Genomic DNA, 27,349 nt, shown 5'->3' with positions numbered 1-27,349 from the left:
TCTTTGATTTGTGTGTCACAGCTGGGCCTGAGGAAAACGTTTCAATGGGCAGCTGTGGACGCTTTATCTACCACGCGCTGACACAAGCTCATTTAATAGATAGCATACTTGGGGATTTGCCTCCAAAGTTGTCAGGACACAGTCAGATAAATCACTTGACAAGATTCTACACTGGCAATCCTCGGCTCAGCCACTTGTAGCTTTGTCTCCAAACCATGAAAGACATGAGCGTATTGTTCTATTCAAAGCTTTGTTTTTGTTTGGCCTCTTCAAAGCCTAACAATTGTGTAACGTTAAAGGACCTTGCCTACTGACTTTTCCAAGTTTGAGGAAAAGAGTGAGTTTCTCATTATGTTCAAATATGGGCAAGAACATCCACATTTTATCCATATTTATTTCTATATGCGTGTGTGTATATGTAAATGTAAAATGTATATGTAAAATTGCAATAGCACTGTTAATATTTTTCTTAAGTAAAAAAGAAATATTGGCAATTAAGTGTCAGAATATATAGACCCAATGTTTTTCTATGTTCTATTTTATTTTGATTAGTTTTTTTGCTACTAAAAATGGCCTCTTTGGGAACTGGAGATCTTTATTTTTACATGAGTGAATTTGCCAAGATTGGAGTGTTTTTGGTATTTACTTTTTCATGCAACACTTTTTCTTGATTACTCACTCGAATGAACCAGATTAAAGTGAACACTCATGTTTGTGAGGGAAAAAAACAACTTTCTTAATCAGTGTTTACTTATTCATTTCATTAGTTTGTGTGCATATTTTACTAACTAACTAACTCTTGAAGCCAGTCAGTTAACTTAGTTCATTTCTGTAATGAAGCATCCGAATGCAGGTTCCCTAAAAAGAAAAATTACATAATCTATTTTGTTCCAAAAACTGGTCACTGCTGGGGCAAAAGTTAAAAAGGCATTAAGGCAAACATGAAGTAGAGATATTCACAGAGGACTGTGGATCATAAACCTGGAAGTTTAAAACACATTTTCCGTTGCAGCCTCTTTGAGAAATTGCTACCAATAGAGCAATAGTTCACTGCAACTCCTCATAAATGTTTACTGCCTGAGGCCTTTCAAACATGCACAGTTCAGCAAGAAGCAAAATGAATATTACCACGTCCACTCACAGTCATAAGTTGAGCCCCTCACATCCTTTCCACCGTATACAATTATCATCACAGAACAATCATAGGTGTTATGGTAAAAATTCTGATGTCAGTATTCTCATTGTAGTATTGAGTTTCGTTTCAGTCACATTACAACCATCTACATTGGCTCGAGAATTAGTGCTAGGAATGTTAAACAACTACCTTCTGTCTTTCCTATTTTGTCTTTACACCAGTACAAGTAGTCTTAACTTCTGAAGTATTGCATGTTTGCTGATACAGGCTACTATTTCTAAGGCGTTTCACTCAGAACAATATGACATACAATATTTATGCACTGTTTCTTAAACCATATTTCTTCTGCCTGAAAGACTGCACCATTCTGCTATCCAGTTAGCTAAACACTTTCACACAAAGAGCGTAAGGATAACAAGAATTGACTGATTATCATGTCTAGTAGCAGTTACGGTAGTTTGTCAAGTCACAGGTTATAAAACCACAAAGACTGGAGTCGATGCAAATACAAGTAAAAAAGGACTCAAGTTTTTGACTCTTATATTTTACAAGGCTGTGGGATTTTAATGTAAAATTGCCTTGCAAGCACTAGCTCCAGAAATCATGCTTGATAGCAACAGCTGTTCATGCATTTTAATCAAAAGCAGTGGTTTTTCATGGAAGTGCTTCATTCCTCTTCATTTTCTGCAATTGCAAACTGCCCACCAAGCTTTTGGCCCCAAGTTCCAAGAATGTGAGGAAGCAGCCACACTTACCTTCTCTCAAATGCCTTAAAGCTTGCTGCTCACTTGGCTCAATAATTACTTTCATTTGTCTCATCCTGTCTGCTGCAGATTCCTTGCACACAGTCATAGCATGTTTGTAACAAACTGATTTTGCCCAACCTTCTCCTACATCCAGCTTTTCCCCATCCTTTAAAACAGCACAGAAAAGGTCTCATAGGTGGCTCAAAAAAGGAACTTTGTGCATTGGAAATTTTCATGATTGAGCAGTTTTGTAATTGTCAATTTTAAAAGCTAGATATGTGTTTATTTTACACACATTTACAAAAGGCTCACACAGATGGACACAAAAACCTGAACACACACGCTCTGATTGGACATGAAGAATAGTGCCAATCCTATTGAGACACTTTTTCAGTTGCAATAATAGTAAAGCAGGGGTGCCAAAGGTAATCTAAGATATGAGACTAGGTGATAATGGCTACATTGGCAGAGTTGTTTGTAATAAAAGACTGGGTAACAAGTTAAGAGTAAAAAATGAGTGTGATATTGAAGGAAGGTGAGGAAATCGTATGAGTGGAGGTGTGTGTTTATCTCCGATAATTATGGAGCCTTACACACTGAAATGGACAAACGTGGAGTAACAGAAGACAAATGGATTTCTATCAGGCAGCCGTGATCACAGTCTGCGATAAGGTGATACTGAATTGTATTCTGACCAGATTTTGTGACATTTTGGAACTCTACGTAGTGGGAAATGCTTCAAAAAGCATCCTGAATGTCATTGGACATTGCTTGGTTAAATCGGACTGTAGTGTTGCCTGATTTAATGCAGAAAATACAGTGAACATATGCGCTAAAAATATATCATTTTGTGTTTTCCGCTTGTTTTAAGTTTCTGGGGGTACTGGACCTTTACTAGTTGAATAATGGCAGGTTATGTTTTGTATAGACAGACAACCAAGCGTATCTTGTTAATGTGAGACAAACTTGCTAATAAGTTTGAATGTATTCAGTGTTTGATGACCTCTGGCTCATGTTGATGTGGTTCACTTTTCCCTGGCTGTCTGCTCTTTGCTTGTGCTGCTGCTGTTTTGCAGATTTTTATGCTGCTATGCTGCCACAGGAACACTATATATTTAGGAGAGCAGTTTAGTTGCAATATCGTACTAGTAGCGCTGCTTATCTTTAGATGGAATTGGGACCCAAGTAATGGTGGAGGGAATATGACCTGCTAGAAATCCCAGGCCATTGTAGTGACAAATCTTCAGGCTTAGAATAGAAAAAAAAAAGTTTAAAAAGGGAGGGGGTAATTTAAGGTAAAAAGTAAGACGAAAAAATGCTCTAAGAAAGTAAAATAACAGAAGTAAATAAAAAAAAAAAAGATTAATGCAAGAATACAATTGGGTTTATTTGCAGATCTTTGAATGTCACATCCCCAAATATATTAGATCTGTGTGCCATATAACTGATGAGTCATACATTCCCCCAAAACTTTTATTGTGCATAAAAAAGAAATTATTTGGGCCGTAAGCACTACTCAGAATGAACAAAATAAAGTACAGCAATCAACAATATTTTTAAATGTAAACAATCATAGGTTGTAACATTTTACTCTTTTAGAGAAGCCTAATTTCAATCAACTGCAGAATTAATCAAGCAACCATATAAGCAGAGCACAGTAATGCATTCTGCAATGCTGTTAAAAAGACGAAGTCACAATGTAGGTGTCAGAGACTGCAACATAGAATGTTGCAAATATCACCGATCAGTTAAAAAAAAAAAAAAAACCTTTGACGACCTTTGACAATTGCCACAAAAAGTGCAGCACCGTTGGGGTTCGGCACCAAGTTGTCCGCAGCTGTCAGACTCCTCGCTTCCAAAAACAATGTCACATGAGCTGCAGAACCCAAACCAAGCTTTGTTTTACGATTCTGGGAACAGCATGAATAGTCTAGTTTCCTTGTCACATGCCAGGGTCTGTTGCAATCATCAGGATGCTGTCATTGTTCTAGTAGTTTCCAGAAATGTACACACACAAATATTAATGTACTCTATAGTGATTGCTTTAAGGCGATTTATTTTAGATGAAACAGTGACAGCTATCCTTTGTGGTTATCCCTACTTACACACATTATCTGAGGAATAATGTCACATTCACCTTGGCTATTTACAGAGTGACATCTGTGACTATCTATCTCGCTTACAGTTTTTCAAATCCCATGTAATACCGGTTAAAAGGTGATGATTATCCCATAGCTCCAAATGGTTACAGTAAAGGGCAAGCTCTAGTTCTGGTTGTACCTGAAATGGTTGCAATTATTACTCAGATGCAGTATCACAAGGGAGTCACTACAATGGCTTGAGCGTATTTCATCTGACATTTCGCTCAGACGGTCCAATGATTGGCACTTGATTAGGAACTGATCCAGGTCATTATCTCCTTCGGTAAAATTAGTTGAGTAGAAAATGGTGTAGTAAATCAGAGGCGGAAGTGCACCGACCAGCTTTCACTGCTGAAAGAAGTGACTGAGAGGAGACATAGGCTGTTACCATGGTTACTACAAAAAAGGTGTATAGAAATGATGTACCATAGAGTGAATTTAAATGATCTTAGCCCCCCAATTTTGCAACAATGCTCACACACTATTAGTTAGTATATTTTACTTTGTCAGGCACCCCTTTATATGTGGTTTAAATGGTTAGCATTGGATGATTTTTATTCTTTCAAATGAACTTGGGGTTCTTAGTGCTAAGTTGTATGTAATAAAACCTCTTCAGAATTATGTACATGCAAATATGTATTGTCACCTATTGAAGAATGCACTGAACATGACCACACTGCACATTTATGCAAATGTTTGTAAATGAGATCACTAAAGTCAAGTGTGTATTTATAAACCGGCCTATTTTGAAACGTTTTAAATTGTATTTTTTTAAGAGTCATGAAAACTGTGTGGAGCCAATTATGCAATCATAAACTGCACTTTTATTGAACGTTATTTTCCCCAAATGAAAGTGCACTGCTATTTTTTGTTATGTTTTTAGCTGTTTTCTACCTACCTGCTGTGTTGGGGCCCTTCAGCAGGTAACAACCACAAAGTAACCACAAAAATGTGGCTGTGTCGGTTCCCTTTTTATGAATGCCAGTCTATTCCTTGTTCTTAGATTAATAGATGAAACGCAGACTTCCGTAAATCCTGCTGAGCAGAATCTAGCTCAAGCATACCTAAACTCGTTCCCCACCCGCCCGGTCCTGCCTCCTCTGGCTCCAGTCCTGAGTCTAACCCTTAGAGGCGCGGGAAATAATTAGGAGGGAAAACTGCCGCTGACACTATTTCTGAAAGAAGGGTATTGTAATGAGAGCAGACCAGGTATTCATTGTGTCTGATGGAGCGATTGAAAGCAGCTTGGTTTTCAGGCAGCTTGGGAGAAGCCTAAGAGAGATTTGCAGGACCCTCATTACAGATGGGAACAGAGCGTTGGGCATTCAAACAACGCTAAAGTAACGCACCAGTCACTGTCCGTTTCTGTAACAGCTAAATTGTTCCTCTATTGTAACTAGCAAAAACCAATAACTATGTATATTTGAAAATAAAGCTTGTATATACTCCAATATATACAAGCTTTCACAAAAAGTAGTGACATGAATACTGTTCAGATGTAGTACTGGTTGGCCTAGCGGCTGAGGATTGAATGTACATTGCTACATGTATTTAAGCAGTTGTACCGAAAGGTATATGGATAAAAACAGAATTTGGATCGAATTATGTATATTCATCAAGTTAGATTATCCTGTATTACTATGTAATTTAAGAATTAAATGATCCTTTTCCAGGATGCTGCCTTATTTTACTACACTTGATGGAAGGGTGGACTCTGAACTAAATTAGTCCATAAAATCGCACTGCATATGTAATAAATGCAAATTCTGTACCCTGTTGTTTCTAGGCATACATTTAAATTTAAATGATAGAAACTGCATTCCACTGCATGATGTAGAAAAATTGAAGTTCCTCTCTCCCAAAATGAAATATCATTCTTTTATAATGAGATTCTGAAGCTGCACTTTTAATGTGTCAGGCATACACAATTTATGAATATGCTGAGATAGCGGTGAAATTCATCTTAAATTAGGAATTACATTGACGTCCAAACGGAGACATTTTAATTAAACAGTTCCTGTGGAAAACCTCAGACAGAATTAACTGGTTGCAGCCACATTATTCTGAGGGTGTGTTTGTTTGTGCATGGATGGATAGATTATCTATCAATACCTTTTTTTTTTTAATTACAAATGTCTCTGGCTTTCAATCCCAATGCAGTTGTGGTGCTCCACCCATTCGTCTAAACGTATAAATTCAATTTGCTCTTCCACTATGTCAATCATTTCACTATCTTTTGTTATATTTATGGACACTGAGGGCTCATTCCCAGACTCATTAGATGTACATGGTACATCAGGGAGCGAAAGAGAAAAGGAGGAGCTCCAAGATAGGAATTGAAGCTATCACTTTGAATAATTTTCTCCAGCTACATAGATGGAGCACACAGCCTGATGCGGTTGCTTGTTGGGTTCCCAAGGTGCTCGTAGGCTAGAGATCAGAATTGTTTGGTTGTGATGAGAAATGCCTCAGGAGCATAAACTCCTGCGGGAACACTCTAAACTGGAACAGGCATTATTACATTTCCCTAACCTGAATCGCTTGTTTTGAATAGGTGAAAAGGGGAAAAAAGTAGTTTTCCTTGCACCACGACTCATCAGTCTTATCTTGAGCCTCGGCCCTGCATTTGATCCGCCAGTAGCAAAGTGTATATTTTTACAAGAACTCTGTCATTGTTACATTGGTGCACTTACGTTATAGAAATGCTAAAAAATATATTGCTTTCACTTGCGTAGGCCCATGGCAAGTTGAAAAATGTAATCAAACAATAGTTGCTATTATGATGCAAATCATGGTACGATTATTGTGAAATTCCAAGCCCATAGCGACCACTACATTAGCTTTGTTCTGTTTTAAGTAGCTCCCACTGTCAGTAGAACAATCCTTCTCCATATCCACACCACTGTCAGTAGCTTGTTACTTTTTCAAAAAGCCACCAGACTTCGTCTCTGTCAACCGGTTGTCCCTCACTCCATTTAAGATGATTGATAGAGCCTGAAAACCTTTCTCCCAGCTGTTGACTCATCCTTGAGAAACTAGAAGGAACTTAGATAAAAGACCCCCACCACCACCACTGATTACTGCATCTCTTGTCTTATCGCTGTGGACAAGCACAATTCTGAAAATACTGTACGTATTGCGATTTTTTTTTTTAGATGGTTTGAAGCCTCAGTGTGCTTCCAAGTTATGATAAGTTGTTTTAGTGTCCTTTTTCCCTATTTTTGTTTTCTTCCCAAACATAAATTTGGGGTAAAGGCACTCCTCTACTTGGGTCAAATGGAAATAAACAGAGAAATAGACACCTCCCTTTGTCCATCTGTTGTTGTTCTTCCTCTTGGCATTGTTATCCTCTAATGGCTTGTGAGGATTTCTTCAGGACAACTTGAGACAGATTTTATGATGTTTCACTGTGATTGATAACATGCTCTTGGAGGGATGTCAGCCTTTCAGAGTAGGATAATGTGGATTTCTATCTCTCTGCCTTCTTGTGTAAGACGTGCCATCAATCAGCAGCGATGGCGGCCTTAACCCGGTAAAATTAAAAGCTCGCAGGGGGTGGGGTCTGAGTTTTCCGGGGAATCGGGACACACATCAGAAGGGAGCAAGACAGAATCGGAACGCTGATCCACATCACACCAGGCCTGCTGCTACAAAGTAGAGGACAGATATACCCTTCCCAGCATGGGGCAGAAAATACAGTTAATGATCTGATTGTGGATGGCTGTTGACAGGGGGGAGAGAGATTACAGGAAGAAGAGTCTCATTCTCACTGTGTGTGGAGATGTTATTAGATACTAGCTCAGCTAATTTAATTTCGAAGCCCGTCAATATTTACCAGAAACAAGGGCACTGGACTCTTGCAGACTCTCTTTCTTCTTGGAGAAAGGCCATGCTAAAAATGTGGTTTGATGTGGAGATGAAAATATCGCCATTTCTCTCGTGCCCATCTCAACATAAAAGCTCAATTGTCTTGGACTTGTTACAGGGGCATGTTTTAAAAATGGTCTCAAGTGCATGCTCTTATGTCTTTCTTTTTCAGTCGATGGTTGCATACACAAAGCTGCAGGTTCCTGTCTCTATGATGAGTGTCAAACGCTAAATGGCTGTGAAACTGGCAAAGCCAAGATCACCTGCGGCTATGATCTCCCTGCAAGATGTGAGTACCAGTAATTAATGCCATTTCTAGCGCGGCGTGTGTGCTTGTGTGAGTGTCGCCAAAGAAACCTGCTGTTTCTCCATACTAAATTCACACATAAATGTAATGAAATGGAGTGTAATAGTACACACAAATTAGTGCAACCATAATAATCCCATACTTTGACTACTATGCTGAAAAATATATCTGTCATGCAATGGAGAAGAGGCTCCATCCTCATTTTTTCACCCTCATTTAGCGTACTAATGTAACACAGATTGCAAAAAAAATGCCTATATTGTTAAATAAATATATTGTAGGCAAAACAATGACAATAACAAATCTAAACGAAATAGACTTTGCACATTAGTCATTCAAACATACTTTACCCACACTTGCACATGTTTGAGTATCCCTTAATTACAATATATTAGTTTTAGTCATTTGTTCATATCACTAGTGTCTTCTTAGAAAATGATTATAATGTACATTCATAGCCAAATGAAAAAAATCTATACACATGTAGGCCTTTTGTTGTTTCATTTGATTGATTCCTCTGTCATCTCTCATTTGTTCTAAAACATGCAACTTTATCCGTACCCATTATTTAGGAAGATTACCATTGTCGGTTAATTCCTAATCTGCATTAATATGCTTAGCCTATAACTAAAGTATATAATATATAATCAGATATATTTATAATTGTGCTTGTCCACGTTTAAAGAAGTTTAGCAATGATCTTGGGGGAGGGTCTAATTTTCATGTGCACTTCTTCACCCCTGGTATGACTAGTAGGCTTTGATTTTAACCTAATGGTGTGTCTAGAAATTGAAACACCACAAAGGAATGTTGAAAAAGATGGAGTATTTGTTGTTATTATACTTTAGTTCCCTGTCAAATAGTTTACCCAGTTCTGATAAACCCCCAGAAGAGATCTAGACTGACACTTCAAAACGTGTTTGCTGTTTATTGTTTTGAAGCTATTTTTTCTTCTTATTCCCATTGAGCCCCATGCATGCATTAAATAATGGATAGTATTTGGATTGAAGGCAGGATAATTCGGGTTTCCTCATTTTTATTTCCTTTATTTAAGTGTTTTCTAATTGCTAGTCTTTAAGATTGTTCTTTGAGTTGTACTCTCATTTTGAAACTATTGTTTTTACCTTTACATTTTAAGCTTTCTGCTGCAATCTCATTTTAAATGCACTAGAATTCAATGTTGCCAGCATGTTCCTCTGAGATAAATGTCAGCTTTCTCTCCATAAAATCCTTGGTTGTAAAGTTAGGAATTTAATCCTTTGTTCTGTGTGTTTTCTGCTAGTATTGTTTTTTTTTCTTCCCCCCATTGCTGCTCACTTGATAAGTGAGGATGTACAACCTTACCCACACAGTAGCACCGTCTTTGATTGGTCACCGGGTACTCTGCAATGCATACACACTTGTCCAGCTCTGTCCCCACCGTGGCCTAGCACGTCTTTACACTCCCCCAACACTCTTTTCAGACTACAGCACAACAACAAACAACATTTGGAGCCGCAATTTATTCATATTTTATATGCCGCCGCACAAGCTTGTTTGTCTCATGCATTCATTGAAATCATATGTGGTCTGGATTTCAACTCCTTTAAAAAAAACTTGTCAATATTTTTTTTTATCTATGGCTATATGCACAGGACTTTAATTAGCACCCTAGTTGCCGACATTACTAATGAGTGATATTAGTTTCAAATTTATCAGACATTAATTTCCCCCTAAGTCCCTAAATGAGCAACACATATTAGCCACATAGGCGAAATACTAGGCTTGTTGCTGGTTTCTTCTTCTTTTCTTCTCACAGTTAATATTATTTACTTTTTGATCAAGTGTAACATTTAGGAATGCAGACAAAACTCCTTTGGGAGTCGCACCTTGGCTTAGTTCACATCTTTTTTTATCTCCCTCTCCCTCTCAGTTCAAACTGGAACTCTCTGATGTTTACAGTAAGTTGCACCTGTGCTAATAACAGTCCGCTGGTGATAAATTTTGCTTACTGATAGTGAGAGGAATGTTTCCCATTTACTTTGGGAAACGGAAAGCTAGTCTGTCTCCTTCCACTCAGCAAATACAGACAAGCAAGGCAAACATTTTTACAATTAATGAGTTTTCTGCACTCAACCACTAATGTTTTCAGTTGGAGATGTTAATGACAGCATGTGCTACTATTTTGCTTCAGCCTTGATAATTATAAATGGATGGATATGTGACATTATACAGTCCATTATTGATAGTACACTTCCTTCAGCAGTTGTGATGTCCGAATATTGTCGATTTTCTTCAGTTTTACCTTTTCAGTTCCAGAATTATGTGGATTGTTTGAACTGACCTTATTACTGGAATTAGTTGTTTGTGCCGCATAATAATAGTCCATTTACAACATTTTAGTTGTCTTGTTTTTTTGCTTTATTGATTCTCTGGTAAATGTCATGGATTTGGTACTGTCTCACATTGAGAGTGTAGATTGTCTATGTTGAACACCCACAATAAATGTATGTTTACTGTTTGGCACAGTAAATGATTTGTCAGTAGGGGTGGCTGATCACTTTTTTTAAGGCATGCCTTGCCAATCACATTTTTTTGGGAAACCGAGATTTTTTTCCCCCTTTTTATTTTCATGTGACAGTTTTGGCAGTTACCTCACTTTGTGTAACACATTTTGACGCATGATGCTTTGTGACTGCAATGTACTTTACTTTGGCATGATCGTCTCCCTGAGTGAAAGACATCCTTTGTTTTACTCAACCATGGTGGCCTTCACGGGAAAAACCACACACACAGTAAAGCCAAGCTACTGCTCAGTGTCAGCACCCGCCTCATAAATGTCACTTTATCACTTCATGGACAAGCTACATCACCCTTGGCTGCGTGAAAATTTAGATAGTCTTCTGCTAGTCTTGGTTTCTGTATCTGTTGGAAATATAAACACTTGAGGTATTACTACTGAACTGGACTTCTGATGTTTTAGTTTAATGATATTTCAAACCAAATCTCAAATATCACATTCCCATGTCATCCAATCGTTTATTAATACAATGAGAACACAGACACAATTCTCGCCAAATGCTTGTATTTGTATGATCTACTCATTATTATACTTGAATTGAGGCATACATTAATTCTTGACTAAATTAAGCATGGAACGGAAGATCGGATATCAAGGAAAGGCCAGATGTTTTTAAAGTATTATTTATGAGGGGAAAAAAGTCTCTTCTCTGCCAGACTAATCCACTCTCCCTCTGGCGCCTGATCGGTTGAAATGGGTCCTCTCTTAAGGAACACAGAAAACTTAATTTCGCTATTCATATGCATAGGCAGTGTCGTCTTTTCAGATATGTGTTTCTTTTGTTGGTAGGCCTGTCAGTCCTTCAAGGCTCTTGAGGACTGGAGTAATTTGGTAATTTTGCCTAAACGGTGATACTGTAATTGTGTAGCGTCAGCTGCCGAGCTGTCACTGAGACAGCCAATGGTCATTCATCACCAGGGAACGAGATGGGTGGGGGGTCATTCTAACTGATAGGGTAAACATTAGCAGAAAGAAAGTAGTGAGGCCCAAAAATGATGGAAGTAGTAGGTTTTTTTTAAATAATTGGGTCGGGGGGAACAACAGTCTGTGTGGTAGTCTGGTCATTAGGCTGAAATTGGGCAGAAAGGTGGCGGTGTTTCAGTGGGGGTCAGGAAGAGGTGCCTGGGCCCCACAATGATGGTGATGCATTAGAATGGAAGCTTGGGGGTGGCGGATGAAAGCCGTCCACTGAAAGGTCAGGTTTGAATTGGAAAATGGCAGTAGCTCTCATGCAGTTATATCTTACCATCACACAATCCATGCATCTCTCCATTTATATTTTGTTTTTTCTTTGTTTCCAGCATGAACAAATTCAAAACTTTAAACACACAATCAGCTGTCTCTACCTGACATTTTGAAAATTGACCTGTTTACAACATAACGAGAAATGATATCCTAAAAACTAAAACTGAATATAACCAATTGATTTATATTATTATATGAATATTTATTTAATGATAGCATTACCATTTCTCTTTCTTGCGTATGTGGAACCCAATTCCAGACAATTGCATGTCCATGTGCGGGTATGTGCCTGTGTTTTACTATTCAAAACAGCGGTAAGCAACCTTGTTACTGTCCGGTCCACGATGAACATTCACAAGGTCGAACACAAGTAAGCACGCCAAGATAAATGAGCGAGATTTTGACGCTTCTGCAGAAGGAGAGCACGGAGGGAGAACAGACAGAGTTACTCTGCGTAAGACTACGGTCAATCTTCGACTGCTTCCGTTCTCCACTCTCACACGACTCTCCTTCTGTAGAAGCATCAAAATCTCACTCATCTGTCTTGGCGTGCTTACTTCTGATCGACCTTGTGAATGTTCATCGTGGACCGGACAGTTACTATACCAAATTCCCAGAGTAATTAGACCTCTCTAATGCCTAAAAAAAAAAAAAAAAAAAAAAAGCTAAATGACTAGTGACTACTGTAGAAAATTGTTTCCTTTTTGCGACCCTGACTCTCTCCCACCTGCAGCCAGGATGGGTCCTATTCAGCCCCCCTGCCTCCAGACAACAAATAAATCGCATTTGTGGGAAGCACTCCTTTGGATACCACGGAACACAAAGCTGTTAGGAGAGGGAGACTTGAATGAACACAATTTTATTAAAAATATAGATAAAAACAACTCCCACACATAAACAAACAGAACTAAATCAAAGTTGAATTTAATATATTTTGTTTTGAAACCGTCAATGTTTTTGAACATTCGATCAGGTCATCTAAAAGTTTCTCACCTGAACTGACTTTTGACGTAATTTACTAAAAACACTTAAAACGAATACACACAGTGCCTCAGGGTTCTTGATAATGTGTCTGAGACCCAGGAAGAATACTGCCATTTATTTCCCAGGGACAACAGCGCACAGTCTGTTCTGGTACAATTGTCAGTGTTGTTGTCTCAAGAAAAGCAAAGTTTTAATCTTGTGGCTTTGTTTACCCCTCATCCAAGACTCGAGATAAAAACCAATTAACGACACAGAATAACAGACTCCTGTAGTTCCTTTTTCAAAGCTTATTATGACTGACTACCGTCCGACAAAATTGTTGTTGCCTTGTTGTCGTTGATGTTTTTTCTGCTAAATTGTTATGCTTCTTCGGCTCATTACTAAGCTATTAGGATTGTAAATTAGTAAATTTAGTTTTATCTTTTTCTATAAAAAAAAAAATTAGGGAGAAAAGAAAATCCCTGAAGAAGAAACAACTGGTCTGCCCCCCAAAAAAAGAAAGCAGTTTTTACTCCTCTAATATTTAACAGAGACATGCAACATATGTTTGTGTTGGTGGTTGCAATTGCTGGTTTTCACACTGTGGATTTTAGGCTCAAGCTGTGGTCCGTAAAAAAAAAACACATTAACTTTCCCATAAAATGGCATATGGTTTGCCATAAACCTTAATGGAGTAGCGGAGCAATGTAAAAGAGCCTGTGTGTTTCCAGGAATAGCATCGAAATACCGAGATGCAAACATTTGCTCTTTATACAATTAAGGTCTTAGCTAGGTCCTCTGTTGCATCTTTCCTTATCTAAGTCATACCGTGAAATATACATCCATTAATTGTTTAAATATGTGACTGCATGTGTCACATGAACAGATACACAAATATTTCCCAGTGTATCTGCGTTCCAGTTTCAACCACTTAAACTGCTACCTTTCCATTAAGTTTCGGCTGTCAACAATCCGTCACTCAATGTCCTGGAATTGTGCTTATTTTTTACCAAGTGGTGAGAGCGTCTTGAAATTACTTTTTGACTTTTTTTGTTATATAACACTGCTTACATGTTCCTCTGCTTGACCCTTTTTGGGGCAAATCCATTGGAGATTTAATGGTAGTTTTTGCTGAGCAAAGGAAATTCGAAACTAATATCCGCAACTGCTGCTTAGCAAGATTTAAACCAATTACTAAGACCTTGTTCACATATATTTATGTTTATGTGATTATGGAAAAAGTGAATAGAGACATGTACTCCATTTTTGTATGGCACACGTTATCTTGAGATTTTTTTTAAATATTTTTTATATTTTTACAGTATCATGGTGCCTCTGTTTCTTCAGGTTACTTTAAAGCTAATGCCATTGGAGAAATGCTTTTGTGACTCACAGTTTTATGGTGATGTTCTTGAGCCATTGCAGTGGCCAGTACCCAAGAAATGTAATGGATCTGCTGGGAGCCATCACTATGGATTTATGAAAGCGCAATGCCCGAGGGCCAGAACAGTCACCTGGCGCTATCTTTTTTTGTAGGCTTGTAGATATCAGTTCTATTCTTAGAGCTGTAATCTATGTAAAAAAAAACAATTTGACCATACATGGACTGGTTTTGAGAGTTTTTGCTTGCTTGGTTTGAGGGCATAGTTAGAGTTTTAAACAGTTTAATGACAATTTCTTAAATGTGATCTTTTTATTATTATTATTGAAACAAACATGTTGTTCCCACGCTGCACGAGAAGTTATCTTCCTGAATATGGTTGGAAGATCTTTCCGAATAAAACCACACACACTTTCAAACATCACCACACAATTTGACATGTCATGCAGCACTTAGCTGTGCACTGTAGGGAATTGAGACGTGTCGGTAAAGGTCCCCTCCGTGTGCAGGGCGTTTGGGTTGGCAGGGCAGGCGGGGGAGCGTCCGGATAAAGTTTCCTCCTCCTGCTGTCTAATTATTGACCCATCTGGTATTGTCTTTTCAATTGTTTCAATTATGATGGCACTAGTGTTGCACTGCACCATGGCGTCAAAGCATGCATAATTCATGTGAAACACCCTGGACTCCACTCAGAGCTGTGGTTTGAGCTGAATGTCAATACCACCTCATGCCCCCAGTGGAGCCCAGGGTTGTCTGTATTGACAGCAATGTAGATAAGGAGAGCCAAAGCAAGTGCTACCGAAGACAGTGGATTGTGATGCTATCATTAAGTGTAGAGGGGAACAGAATGTCCTGTTGCGTGATTGTCTGCCACGAGCAGCACTTTAAATTTGTCATCATCTGGTACCTGAGTTATTCGTTGTTATCATTGATCTTATCTTGTTATTTAAATGATTGAATGTGGTTTTTAGTTCGGGAAAAATACTTGTGAATGTAAAAGTTGACATGTTTGACAAAGGAAGCAAAATAGGATCATGCGCATGAGTCCAGCAAAATGTACCATAGGTACTTTATCATAGCTTCCTTCAGCATAATTCCAAATACTACAATATAACTGAAATAGGAACCCCTCATTATGTAATATCAAGGCAATCCATGTGTACAACCTATTCATCATCAACAGCTGAAAAACAAATGGAAGAAGCAAAAAGGCAATATAATACCCTTTTCTTGATACCATACACAAAGCTCTCAGATTAAGACAGGGCTGCCTCCGGTAGCATAAAATCCTCAAAACTGCCACAAAAACATGACAGCGGAGACATCCCAAAGGGAACCTATTTAATTTTGTAAACACTGCGACACATAACATGGCATTGTGCATATATGTCACGCATGCATTCTTTTTAATCGGCAAGTGACATGTATTTTTGCAATGTGTACGACTACAGATAAATAAATTCAAATGCAGCTAAGAACAAATCTGAATTCCTAACTTGGTTGGATAAATAATTTAAATAAACAAGCGTAAATATTCCACTGTTTAACTGGTTAAAATGAGTAGCAAGAAAACATTTTCATATAATATATGGCAATGGAAAAAAAAATAAGCCGCAAAAGCAAGCAAGCAACCAACCACAAGACAGATTAGCAGAACATCAGAGCAAACTAGTTTTACACTTCCTCAGGAGATGAATGGCTTCAGTGCTCACGCCATTACCTCAATCATATGACTGTACACAAGCAGGGAAAGACTGAAGGTCAATCAAAAGGAAATGGTTCAAGAAGTGTGAGCTCTCACTCAGTTGTGTGCAGATCAAACATAGTAAGAAAGGTGGCATTTCGGACACCAACTTGTAATGAGGACATGGTGGATGACGGCTCTAAAATGTGTTGTTTGATGTCGTTGCCAATTATCTAAATTGAAAAAAATGTCTTGTGTGTCATTTCCACTGCAATTCTCTCTAAACCTCTCATCATAGTGGTCATGGTGGAGTTCATTCCGCTTGTGCCTCATGCAGTATTCATTTTATTGACCCCTCATTAAAACTCACCTAGCATTGTATGTGCTCTCACATTGGCATACTGCTCTTTCACAGCAAAAGTGTGCAAAATAAGCTGTCAGCATGTAACAAGCCAAGATGAGGTTTTACTCTGCTAAATGTGTCTCAGAAGACCTCAACCTGTGCAGGCTAAATGATGCCTCTGCCTTAAGGGGACATTTCCACATTGGGAATATTAACCTCCTGCTCTTCATTCAAGGACATGAGTTTCATTGGCAAGAAGAAAAATACAGCAAATTATATTTATACAATCGATAATTAGACTGAGGAAGAAATATGGAGGAACTACCTCTTTTTTAACTGCATCTGGTAATTATTTTGGCTACAAGGGGAACCTTTTAAAAACAACAAACAGTTAAAATAAGAACAAATTTACGTGTTGTAAACGAGTTCAATCTTCAGTATTCCACTATCCCGTATGTACACATTAAATGACAGAATCTTGTCCAAGAGTACTCAAAAATAAGCAATCAAGACTCACACTGATCCATAACGATTGAAATTCTTCCAAAAATATAGTTTATGTAATGTCTGGGGTCAAACAGGCACGTAACGGGAGGGGAAAAGACTAAAATGCTGGCCACCACATTAATGAAATGAAAATGAATGAAATTGAAATATAATGCAAACTCACTTAGAACTGTGAGACGGATGTGCCAAACACTTGCTCACTGTGCCACCCCTAAAATTATGGTTACTTTTAAAATCAAGTATTGTAACAAAGTTAAGTTGTTAAAGCCAATTGTGGAAGCATAATGATTTCATTGCCAGTTAATTAGCAGCTCATAAAACACTAGGCGCTATAGTCCATTGCAACTGTGTTTCAAATGAATGAATGGGTTATCAAACTTGCAGGTTATTGGGAATTGTAAGTGGAAGAGAGGTGATTAAATAATGGGCTATTCCAAAGTTACAACCTATTTTTATAGTTATTTAGAGTGCCCAATCTATGAAATATGGCAATTCTTTTAATTTGGTTGTTTAGACAGTCTGCTCTTATTTATATTTGAATTTCCTAGTGTTTAGCTCATTTCCTGTCATTGACAGTGATCGATGTCAATTTCATGTAGACTGGGGATATGGGCTGTGTGAATGATCACGTTTCAATGGCAGCCACAGTTTTAAATGAATGCCCTATAATTAGATGGAACTTTTTTTTATGTAGTAGCATCGAAAAATAAACTTTGTGCATAGACTGTTGGCATTTAGAGCAAAAATAAATTGTCTCCTGACATAGCGACACAGGGACAGCTGCACACCCCACCATTTTGCGCAACCCCTGCCTCCCAATCTGGGGCCGTCAATTCAGGTGCTGTCATGCTCTCCGGGGGAGTTATATAGACTTCTTCCTTGGCACCATGCTGCCACTACCTAGTGGAGTAGCACAGCAGCAGGGGAGCCAGCGAAAGCGAGGCTTGTGGTTAGTTGTTGGGTTAGAAAAAGTCAGTGGGGGATGAGATGATAGGTGAGCAGCTGCTTTCCTTTGGATCACTTCATTAATATCCTTGGGCAGAAATTTGAGGGGCTTCTGCAGACTAATTAACCCTGTCTGACCCTGTGTCTTATGGAGGTTGCTCCCTTTCAAATTCTGCAGCCCCCCCTTCACCCCTTCCCTTTCCGAGTATGGCCATCACTGCCGTTTTCCCCCTCCTTTCCATTATTTTTATACAGTTTTGAAACTGAAAGGTCAACTCTTATTGTACTTTAGATAACTCGTTAAAAGCTCGACCCCTCCTCCCCCAAACGCACACTTTGTTCTTCATGAATAAACATCTAATGACTTTATTTTGTCCCTGCTTTAGCTTGTGCCCATTCCTTGTTTGTTTGTTTGTTTATGTAAGTTGTGTCTTTGACTCCTAAGGGCCAGCAGGGACAGTGTAATACAATGGAAACAGTGTGCATGCTTGGTAATGGGAACAAGGAGCTGTCCCTCATTAGTATCATCTGTTTCCCAGATGGCAGGGTCATGGTAAGATGGGGAGACTTGATGAAAGGAATCTCATCCTGCAAGGTGACACTTATTCTGCCGCAAAAATACTCACCGTGGCTCCTAAAGCCCGGTTCCCAGCACTCGGTGATACCGTGGCTTTGGAGGGATTCGAAGTCGGAGAGAACCAGAGCCTCGTGTTCTTCAGCCACTTACTCATGTTGCAATCTGATGACTTCTACAGAGGTACAAAGTAGAGCAAAGTTAGCTCAAGAGCTAAATGAGATTTCGTACAAAGGAATACGATTATTTGCCACCCATGACTTGAATTTAGTCCTGGAGGTGAAAAAAAAACCTGCTCTTTTTGTTCAAATTCTTTTGAGCTGGCTCATTAGTATGCCATTTGCGTCTAGTCTTCAAACTATGAGCTCTTGCTATGACACTATGTCGAATTGAGGTGAGCTTCCAGCTTGTGGTGGCTTCTGAGGTAGCATTAACATCTAAATAATCCATCCATCACCTATACTGCGCATCATTGTAAGAGTTGCTGAAGCCTATCCAACTGTAACTTCTTGTTTACATGTCGCTGTAATGTTTGTGTGTCTATATGTGTGTATATGTGTGTGTATGTGTGTGTATGTGTGTATGTGTGTATATGTGTATGAATGTGTGTGTGTGTATATATATATGCATGTGTATTTATGTGTATGTATATGCATGTGTGTGTATGTGTATATATATGCATGTGTATGTATGTGTATATATGTGTGTATATATATGCATGTGTGTATATATATATATGCATGTGTATGTATGTGTGTATATATATATATATATAGATTTTTTTTTATCACCTTTCCAAGTAAGGGTTGCTGGTTGTCTTGAGTTTGAACGCTGTTGAAATGAATGCATGATGCTTTTTAAAGAGACAGATTATCCGTGGGAATTACTATGTTGATGTCTGCGGTACAAGAAGCCATCAGCCTCCAGCGGCAATAGCAAGGTCTGCCCATTATTCAGGGACAAGGTGGAAATGGAGAGGGATAAGACACAATGTGCTCAGGGCCAAGCCTCTCACTTCTCTGACCCGCTGCTCAAATGGCTTTTCCACACTCTCATAAAAGCCATTGCGTTGCATTTTAAAGAATAATAGAATGGCTGCCTCCTCCCTGGGAAACTATTTTAGCTTTTTAATTCCTTGTCACTGGGGCATTTCTTTGAAGGTGACTTCACACGTTTCTTTTTACACCGTAGAAATGCCTTTCAGAATAATCTAAACATGTCCTTAAGCCTTGTTTCATTTGATGTGACATCAACTCATGAGCCTGATGTTGAGGTACGGATGACTTTTGTAGGTTGTAGCTCAGGTACTGGTTTGAAGAAAATCTATGTATTGCGGTCAAGATTCTTTTCCTTTTGACCTTTAGTTCACTTTGCGTTTGCTCTTTTTGTAATGCTAGTTGATTTTTTGTTGTTGTTGAGAAAATATAGAACATATAAAAAGTTTCGTATACTAAGCATATGTGTATGTGTGTATATGTATATATACACACACGTGTGTATATATACATATACATATATACATTATATATATATATATATATATATATATATATATATATATATATATACATACACATTATATTTATCTATTTTGTTAGATGTAAACTTAGCTTGTATGTGTTTGTGTGTGTTAATTTAGTAAACACACACACTCAAGCACACTTGTACAGACACACTTGGAATGTGAGGAACCACTGCCCTATTTTTTTTATTAGATGATCCTTGTCTCCGATGCCTCTTTAAATATTACCTGCTGCATTTCGTCCACATATATATTCTAAACAACACTTTTACTGTATTTATAACTGAAAATACACCACTCCCTTTAATACCGGGGGACTCTGGAATCGCTCATATTAATCAGAGCAGTGATAATGAGCAATGAGTCCCGCTGAATGTAGTAAATTGAGCTCGTGCAGGGGGGGTGATTTACCCTTGTTCCCCTAGAGAGGTGTTTATTTGAGATTGTAGAATGTTGTGAACACTTCCGTTGTTGGCTCTAGAGACCAAGAGTGAGTATGTTCATGACACTGACCTTATCTCTCTCCAGGCAGTTACCACCTGCTAGTCACAAACTCTCCCCCGTAGCAGTTTTGCATAAACTCAAATGCAGTTTCTTTTTTTATCTGGTGCTGGGAATGCAGTTGATATTTGTTTTTCTTAGAATAGCTTTATAACGTGGGGTAGACAAACATTTAAAGATCCAGTTTTTGTGGGTCTTATTCTTTTTTTTTACTCAGATTGATGAGGTTTTGATTGGAATTTCGAACAAGACACTTTCATTACTGTCTGTCAACATGCATCCTGTTAGGGGTAGTAAAATCAGCAGATTGTCACGGAATTTGTGTGTGCGTGTGTGTCAGCGAGTGCTTGTGTAAATGTGGGTAAAGGATGACACCACATGGTGATGAGACCCACTTAATGGCATTCCTCATTTGGTGTTGACCACAAATACTCTGAGCTTTGGGATCTAGAGGCCTAAATCAATTAAATCAGATAGGTTAGTCATCTATATCTTGTTGCTTATCTGCACAAATCACAATTATTTTTCCCACAACATAAAAACAACTTCATGCCCCAAATTAGCATATAGTGCAAAATCTGTGGTTTCCCATATTTACTGCATAGAAGAAAAAAATATATACCAGATGGAGGGTTAATAAGAACAAAGGGAGACAACCTAAACGGTTAAAATTAATTGTTCTTTTGAGTTAAATTGATTTATAGTGCATCATCATCCTGATATCCTTCCTCAGTTTATATATAACTTTCATTATATCTCTTGCTTGGATCAATTATGTTGTGAAGACGAGTTTTATGAAATGCACTCAACTCCTAATCGCTACATTGGAAAAACAGTTTGTATCTGCTAGCTCATTCATTTAATAGCTACTTGCAACTCAGCAATAGCACACATGCATTGTGGGAATTGTATTGATTATCATCCTTGTTATTAATAGCAGTTATGCCAGATTTATTTGCAAAATTGTGCTCATTATTTCCTTGCACTCAGGAAGTGTGACAGGCCATTTTATTCCTGGCAGCATCTTCTTTCATGGGCCATTATTAAGTGGTTTGAGTTGGGTCACCTTGCTACAAAAGGAGAAAGCACTGCCTGCAGCAGCTGTGATTAGGAAAAAAAATGTTTACCTACAAATAATGTTTCCACGACAGAAACAATCGACGTATCATGCTTGCAGCTCAATCGGGCTAGCCAGCTCATTTATTTCAGGATCACCCTTAAGGTTCTGTCTTGATTGTTGGGGAGAAATGGAGAGATAACTGCTACGTTTACTCAAGTGGGCAACAAAATTTGTCATTCTGTTTGCAGGAATACCTGTGTTTGTGACATTATTGACCATTTTTTTATACTGCATCCAATAATTAAGCCTCATAATTGGTTTTCTGTCAATACATGAATATATATACCAATTATCTTGCCTGAATAATAGAGCAGAATGTTTGCCTTTGGTCTCGCTACCCTGTAGGATGCAGTTTGTAAAAATTGTCATGAGGTTAATTTTTCAACATTGTAATGAGTATCAATGTATCATTTCTATAAATGGCTAAAAAGCTGTAATACTTTGTGTTAATTCTATACTGAAAGATATACTAATAATTGGACATAGCCCCTGTCATCACATCGACGCAAGACAAAAATACATTGTAAAAAAATGTTTTTTGTCTTGGGGGCATGAGCAGATTAATGAAATTTCACATTTCATAACTGCCTCAATTATTTACAGTGGATTTGGGAGTTCAATTGGGCCATGTTTGTTGTTGTTTGTTTGTTATTGAACTGTTTCAGAGATGTATTTTTGTCACGGTGTATTGTGTGCAAGCTTTATCTGCACTTGCAATATCGCACACACTCTGCAACCTAGTGGAGGTCCCTCATCGGAACCCCTGTCCTCCGCCTATTCTCTACACTTACAAATGAAAATACACTTCTATTGCCATAACTCCACAATGACAGAGCAAAAGGTAATCCCTGTTCATGAATTCTAGATCACCTTGTGCCACATGTATAACGATGATTCATTCTTCATTGTCCCTCCTTTTCCCTCCTTTCACTCCCTGGATGAGTTGTATGGCTGCAGGCGCCCGTATCTGCGGCTTGTCATAGTGGAGTGATACTTGTGCAGTTGTATTCTCTGCGGTCTCCTCTATTCCAGAACAGGATCCTTTAATATAAACACCTGATCAGTCTATACAGGATGTGAAGTTCTCTAGCATATGACCCATTTTCAAAATACATTTCAAAAATTACCATTGAAAAATATATTTAAAAAAACACTTGATATGAGACTTTCATTAAACATTTGGAATGTTGCAATATGTTAGTTTGACAGTGATTTAATTATTTCTGTCACGCTGGTCGACAGCTTGGGTCACCGTCGCTATTGTTGTTTCCTCTGCTTTGAATATGGTGATGTCGTTGTTTCTCTCTTGTCCTGCATTTGTTATTCCGTCTTTTGTTTGATCTCTGGTGTACAGTGTAATGCAGTTATAAGGAATTGCTGGTGTTAGCATTCTGGCTACATTTCCGGTCCAGGTTGCTACGATATTCTATTTCGTGCGTTGTAATGTTGAGTAGATGAGTAGACAGAATCTAATTTGAGCTATTTACAATTCTGAATTGAGTTAGTTTCTCTATCTGGCAATGTGAAGCCTCGTTTTAGTAAGTGGAATGGAGATACTCAACTTTTGATATTCCAACATCATCCAAATTATACACCCCTGGCCATCACACTTTTTTTCTCTCCTGGTCAGCACATTGTTCTTTGCTCATAGTGGAGGAAGCCATGGAACTGGCTGTCAACACATAGAAAGATTCAGTACTGCTCTCATCTGGATGATGGATCTGGAGTAGTCAAAGAGTTGCTGACTCTTCACTGACCACCTCTCCCTCACCACCACATGTCGGCCCCTAAGCCCAACAGCAAGGCCCTCTGTGATGGATAGGGCATCCATCGTTCAGCCCCAACTCACCAGCAGAACCCCCACCCCCACCCCCAACACACTTATACCCTGCAGGCCCTTTGTCAGGCAGGCTGCTCGTGGCAACTCACAGCTTGACTTGGCTGTGAAAGACAAGCAGGTAAACAGAAGCAATATTGTTCTCAACTTACTTGCTGTCATCTTTCTAGGGTCATTTACAGTTTACCTACCGGTTCAGACCGAGGACTGCAGATTTCGGGGTGATGGATTAGGTGGTGCCTGTCTTTTCCCATGCATATCTTTCATTAGCCTAAAAGATAAGATTCTTTCAAGGGTTTCTGTTGCTTTTATGCTGTTGCTCTAATACCAAGATAAGATATATGATTAATTTCATAGTACATCAGGGCTGTCCAGCTATGTAGTGCCTCTGTGTTCAAAGAGATGCTATTTTGATTAAATCCTTTAAATATTAAATGTTTTTTGCGAGCTATGACACTTACTGCGAGCCATGTAACGCTGAGGTTTTTCAGTTTTTTGGGATGTGCATGTTGGTGTAATGTTTTTTTGTCGTTCTAATCAAAAGCATTTGAACATACAAAACAGAAGACATTTTTTACAACCATTCATCCCATTCAGATGTTGCAGCGACTTTTTATCTTTTAATTGCACGCTGCTTTCAGACATTATGTGCTTGTGATAGTTTGGAAACGCTTTGTAATTTTCACGGTATTTTGCTCTTGCAGCATACAGTAGATCCACTGTACTGTATATATAATTACCCTATATGTAGGCCAGTCCTTTGTCATTGTTTTGTGGAAAAGAAAAATATTTGTTAGTAATTGCATTATCTGTTAGGCTACTCTATAAATGGAGAATCACTGTTAATTTATTTTTAATCAAGTCCCCTTTTCAATGTCAAGCCAAGTAAATTACTTCGTTTTCAGCACCTGCTCTTAACGGAAGTTTAAACATTTAATATCGTTGAATTTTTTATTTTGTTATTTTTCTCTTCAAATATATGAAGAAATAGACTTGTTAATGAGCCTCAATAACACTCAAAATATTTTTTTCCTCACACAATATTGCCTTAACTTTAACCTTAACAGAACAATGACTACATTAGAATTAATATAAGTGAGCCAAAAAGCTTCCTAAATTCAAATTGTTACTTAACTCACACTTGCTGATGAAATACAATATAGCATACACTTCTTCCATCAGATAATACAACTTTGGAGAGAAAGTCTATGAAGTGTATAATGAGGTGATACCTGATATTCTATTGGGCCTGTGTTACATCAGGCTCAAAGGCCTCCATCTGTCAGAGGGGACACCAGTGGCTAATCTCCCACCACATGCAAGGAACTGATCCCACTTACCTCCAACCTGAATTATTCATCGTTCACACAAAGGCTCGGCTTACAATGTTTAGTCAAAAAGAGAATGCCTAGTTCTGCAAATAGGAACTTATTAAATAGCTTCTCTTCACATCAATTTCTCACAGCACTACATGTACTTGATCATTTCCACCTTCTCGCTTCCTTCCTTTGTGCTGCTTCAGTGGCTAAGTGGGGAAATGGGCTGTGGAAAATGATCATCAATGCAACTGGCACAGTGAAGAATGGCACATTTAATTTCTTACTCTAAAGAAAAGGAACATCCATCCATGCCTTGTGCTTTGCTCTCTTTACTCATTACATCCTTGTAATTGTTTGGATTTGTAAAGATTTGACTCTCCAATTCCAGTCACTTCTCGCCATACCTTTTTTTCATAGTGCATTCTAATAAGTATTCACTCCATTAATAGCTTCATTAATCATTGCAATAAACAAATGCTTTGATTACTCTGGAGGATAAACATGCATTGTGTTGCTGGATTCTTCCCTCTGGGTATGACACATTGTGCATGATTACCAATCATCACTATCATTAGCATGGGGAACCAACCAGGTGATTGGACACTGGTGTTTGAAGGCATTATTGCAGTTTAGTCTTTATTATGCTGTTGGTGTTGCTGTCATTTGCAAGTAGAAACAAAAGAAGTCATTTAAAATGATCATTAAGAATGTATTGTCCTATAGCAATGAGTAATGTGGCGCATGGCACACACTGACTTGTAAATCTCCAGATGTCACCCATCACGTGTGGGTAGCTTTTCTCTCGTGAGGTTGTCGACAGCTTCGTAGAGCCGTGTTTGGGCGGACTAATGAATGTGCAGGGCCTTCACTTTGGTAAACAAATACTTCATTAATTGGCCACATGCTTCCAATATCTTTTTTTTCTTAACACTGGAATGCAAAATCTTTCACGTCAGAATGTTTCTGATAACTTAGGAAGGTTATCATTATTGCATCAGGCTCAAATACGGGAATGTAATAAAAATGCATGGATGTTTTTGACTCCTCTGTGGCCGTTTTCAGTTGAGATGTTTTGACAGCAGAGGCCTAACTGTTCCAAATCTTGCTCAAGTCAACTAAACTTTTTAATAGTGGAAAGATCTTTGACTCGCACCCGCTGCTACTGTGCACTAAATCATTCAGAGGCCCACTGGCTTGTCAATGCATGAGGATGTCTTCAGTGCTAGCACATTTCAGAGAGCCTAAAAATGTTCGGCATCCAAAATGTGCTCGTCTAGTTGAATGGTCTCAAATTATGGGACTTACGTGAGCTTTCAAGGTGGGCCTCTGTAAAGGCCTAGGGAATTCTTATGACATGTTGTTGGCCACATGATTAGTGTTGGGCAATGCCAATATACAGAATATCACAAAAAAATGGCATAATAACCATTTAGTTCTTTTTAACCAACTCAACAAAAGTAAGATTGTAATACTTAAAAGGTTTCATTTGGACAAAGTCACTGTTATACAATAATAACGATGGAATCCCTAGCTTGTGTTTAAATCTCTTATTGATGTCGGCAGGGATTTTCTCTTGGCAGCAGATATAGTATTGTGAACATGGAGCTCCTGCAACACAAACATGTTTTTTTGTGGGATTATGTTACACATTATTTTCGTTTATCTTTAATATCACTCCTTGCCGTTACAAAAAAATAAAATGAAATTGAATACAACATATCAACCTACTCCACATTAAATTTCAAGGGAGGCGTGGGCTTTCCATGTAAGATTGTTTTCCACTTGTGGGTCCACATGCCTTACATTTTGACTAATGACTCACCGGGGGATGTCAAACGCATTTTTTGCCAGTTTTCCCTAGTTACATATACACGTTTTACCGCCTGCATTTTACTATTTTTTATGTATTTATCATTATTACTTCCATGCGTTGAATTTGTACATGGAGACCATTGGAAATTGTGAATTTTCTGTATTTCCGACCTTATTTTTCCACCTTCCTTTCATTCTATCCTCCTTTCATTCATCCCATCTTTATTTTTCCTTATTTTTTCCTTCTCTTTTCATTTATTTCCTTCCTTCTTTACTTTTATCATTCTCTTTTTCTGTTTCTGTCTTTCCATCTCCTTTCCTCCCTCCGTTTCTTCCATGTCTCCCTTACCATTTATCCCACATTCAATTTAGGCAGCAATGTTGGTCGCCTTGAATTATTAAGTATTCCGATTGTTTTTTTCCCTGCGTCATGCCCTAGTTATTTAGTATGCATGTAGTTTTGGTTGTTAACAACTTCTCATTGGCAATAAGTCAAGTATCACTTGGTCAAGGCCATCTAAAAGGCCCACTCGCAGATTTTCACTCACCGGAGTTTAAAAAAAAAAAAAGAATCACACCGATCCATAGCTATTGAAATTGTACCAAAAAATCAACCAAACAAACAAAAAAAGACTGTTTTCTTAGGTTGCAACTAGCGCACATTCACAACAACAGATTGTATTTGATGTGGCTTGCGGTTTTATATCTGTTCCCACAGGCTTTCACTGACTGTGGGAAAATGGTGTGACATGTTAACGAGGCCACCTCAAAGAAGTACATCTTTGCATTTTCCTTAGGAAAAAAAATCCATTAAATTTGCTCTGTTTTGTATAATAGTCG

General features: G+C 38.3%; 1 protein-coding gene and 1 long non-coding RNA gene across 2 annotated transcripts in view; one reads left to right on the top strand and one right to left on the bottom strand.

The window, feature by feature from the left end:
• The window catches only part of macrod2 (mono-ADP ribosylhydrolase 2), a 242,127-nt gene that overhangs the window by 69,894 nt on the left and 144,884 nt on the right, over positions 1-27,349 (top strand). The window contains exon 5 of the mRNA XM_077612858.1: positions 8,062-8,178. Coding sequence (XP_077468984.1) covers positions 8,062-8,178 — 117 coding nt within the window. The remainder of the gene's footprint in view (positions 1-8,061; positions 8,179-27,349) is intronic.
• Positions 3,250-8,012, bottom strand: LOC144084820 (uncharacterized). Its single transcript, XR_013303926.1, has 2 exons — positions 7,858-8,012; positions 3,250-4,373 (listed from the first exon to the last, which is right to left on the bottom strand). It is a non-coding gene; the product is annotated as an uncharacterized LOC144084820 (long non-coding RNA).

Source organism: Stigmatopora argus, chromosome 11 (genome assembly GCF_051989625.1).
Source record: "Stigmatopora argus isolate UIUO_Sarg chromosome 11, RoL_Sarg_1.0, whole genome shotgun sequence".
NCBI classification, from domain to species: domain Eukaryota; kingdom Metazoa; phylum Chordata; class Actinopteri; order Syngnathiformes; family Syngnathidae; genus Stigmatopora; species Stigmatopora argus.
Note: the sequence above shows the minus strand (reverse complement) of the source record. Positions and strands in the feature narration are given on the sequence as shown.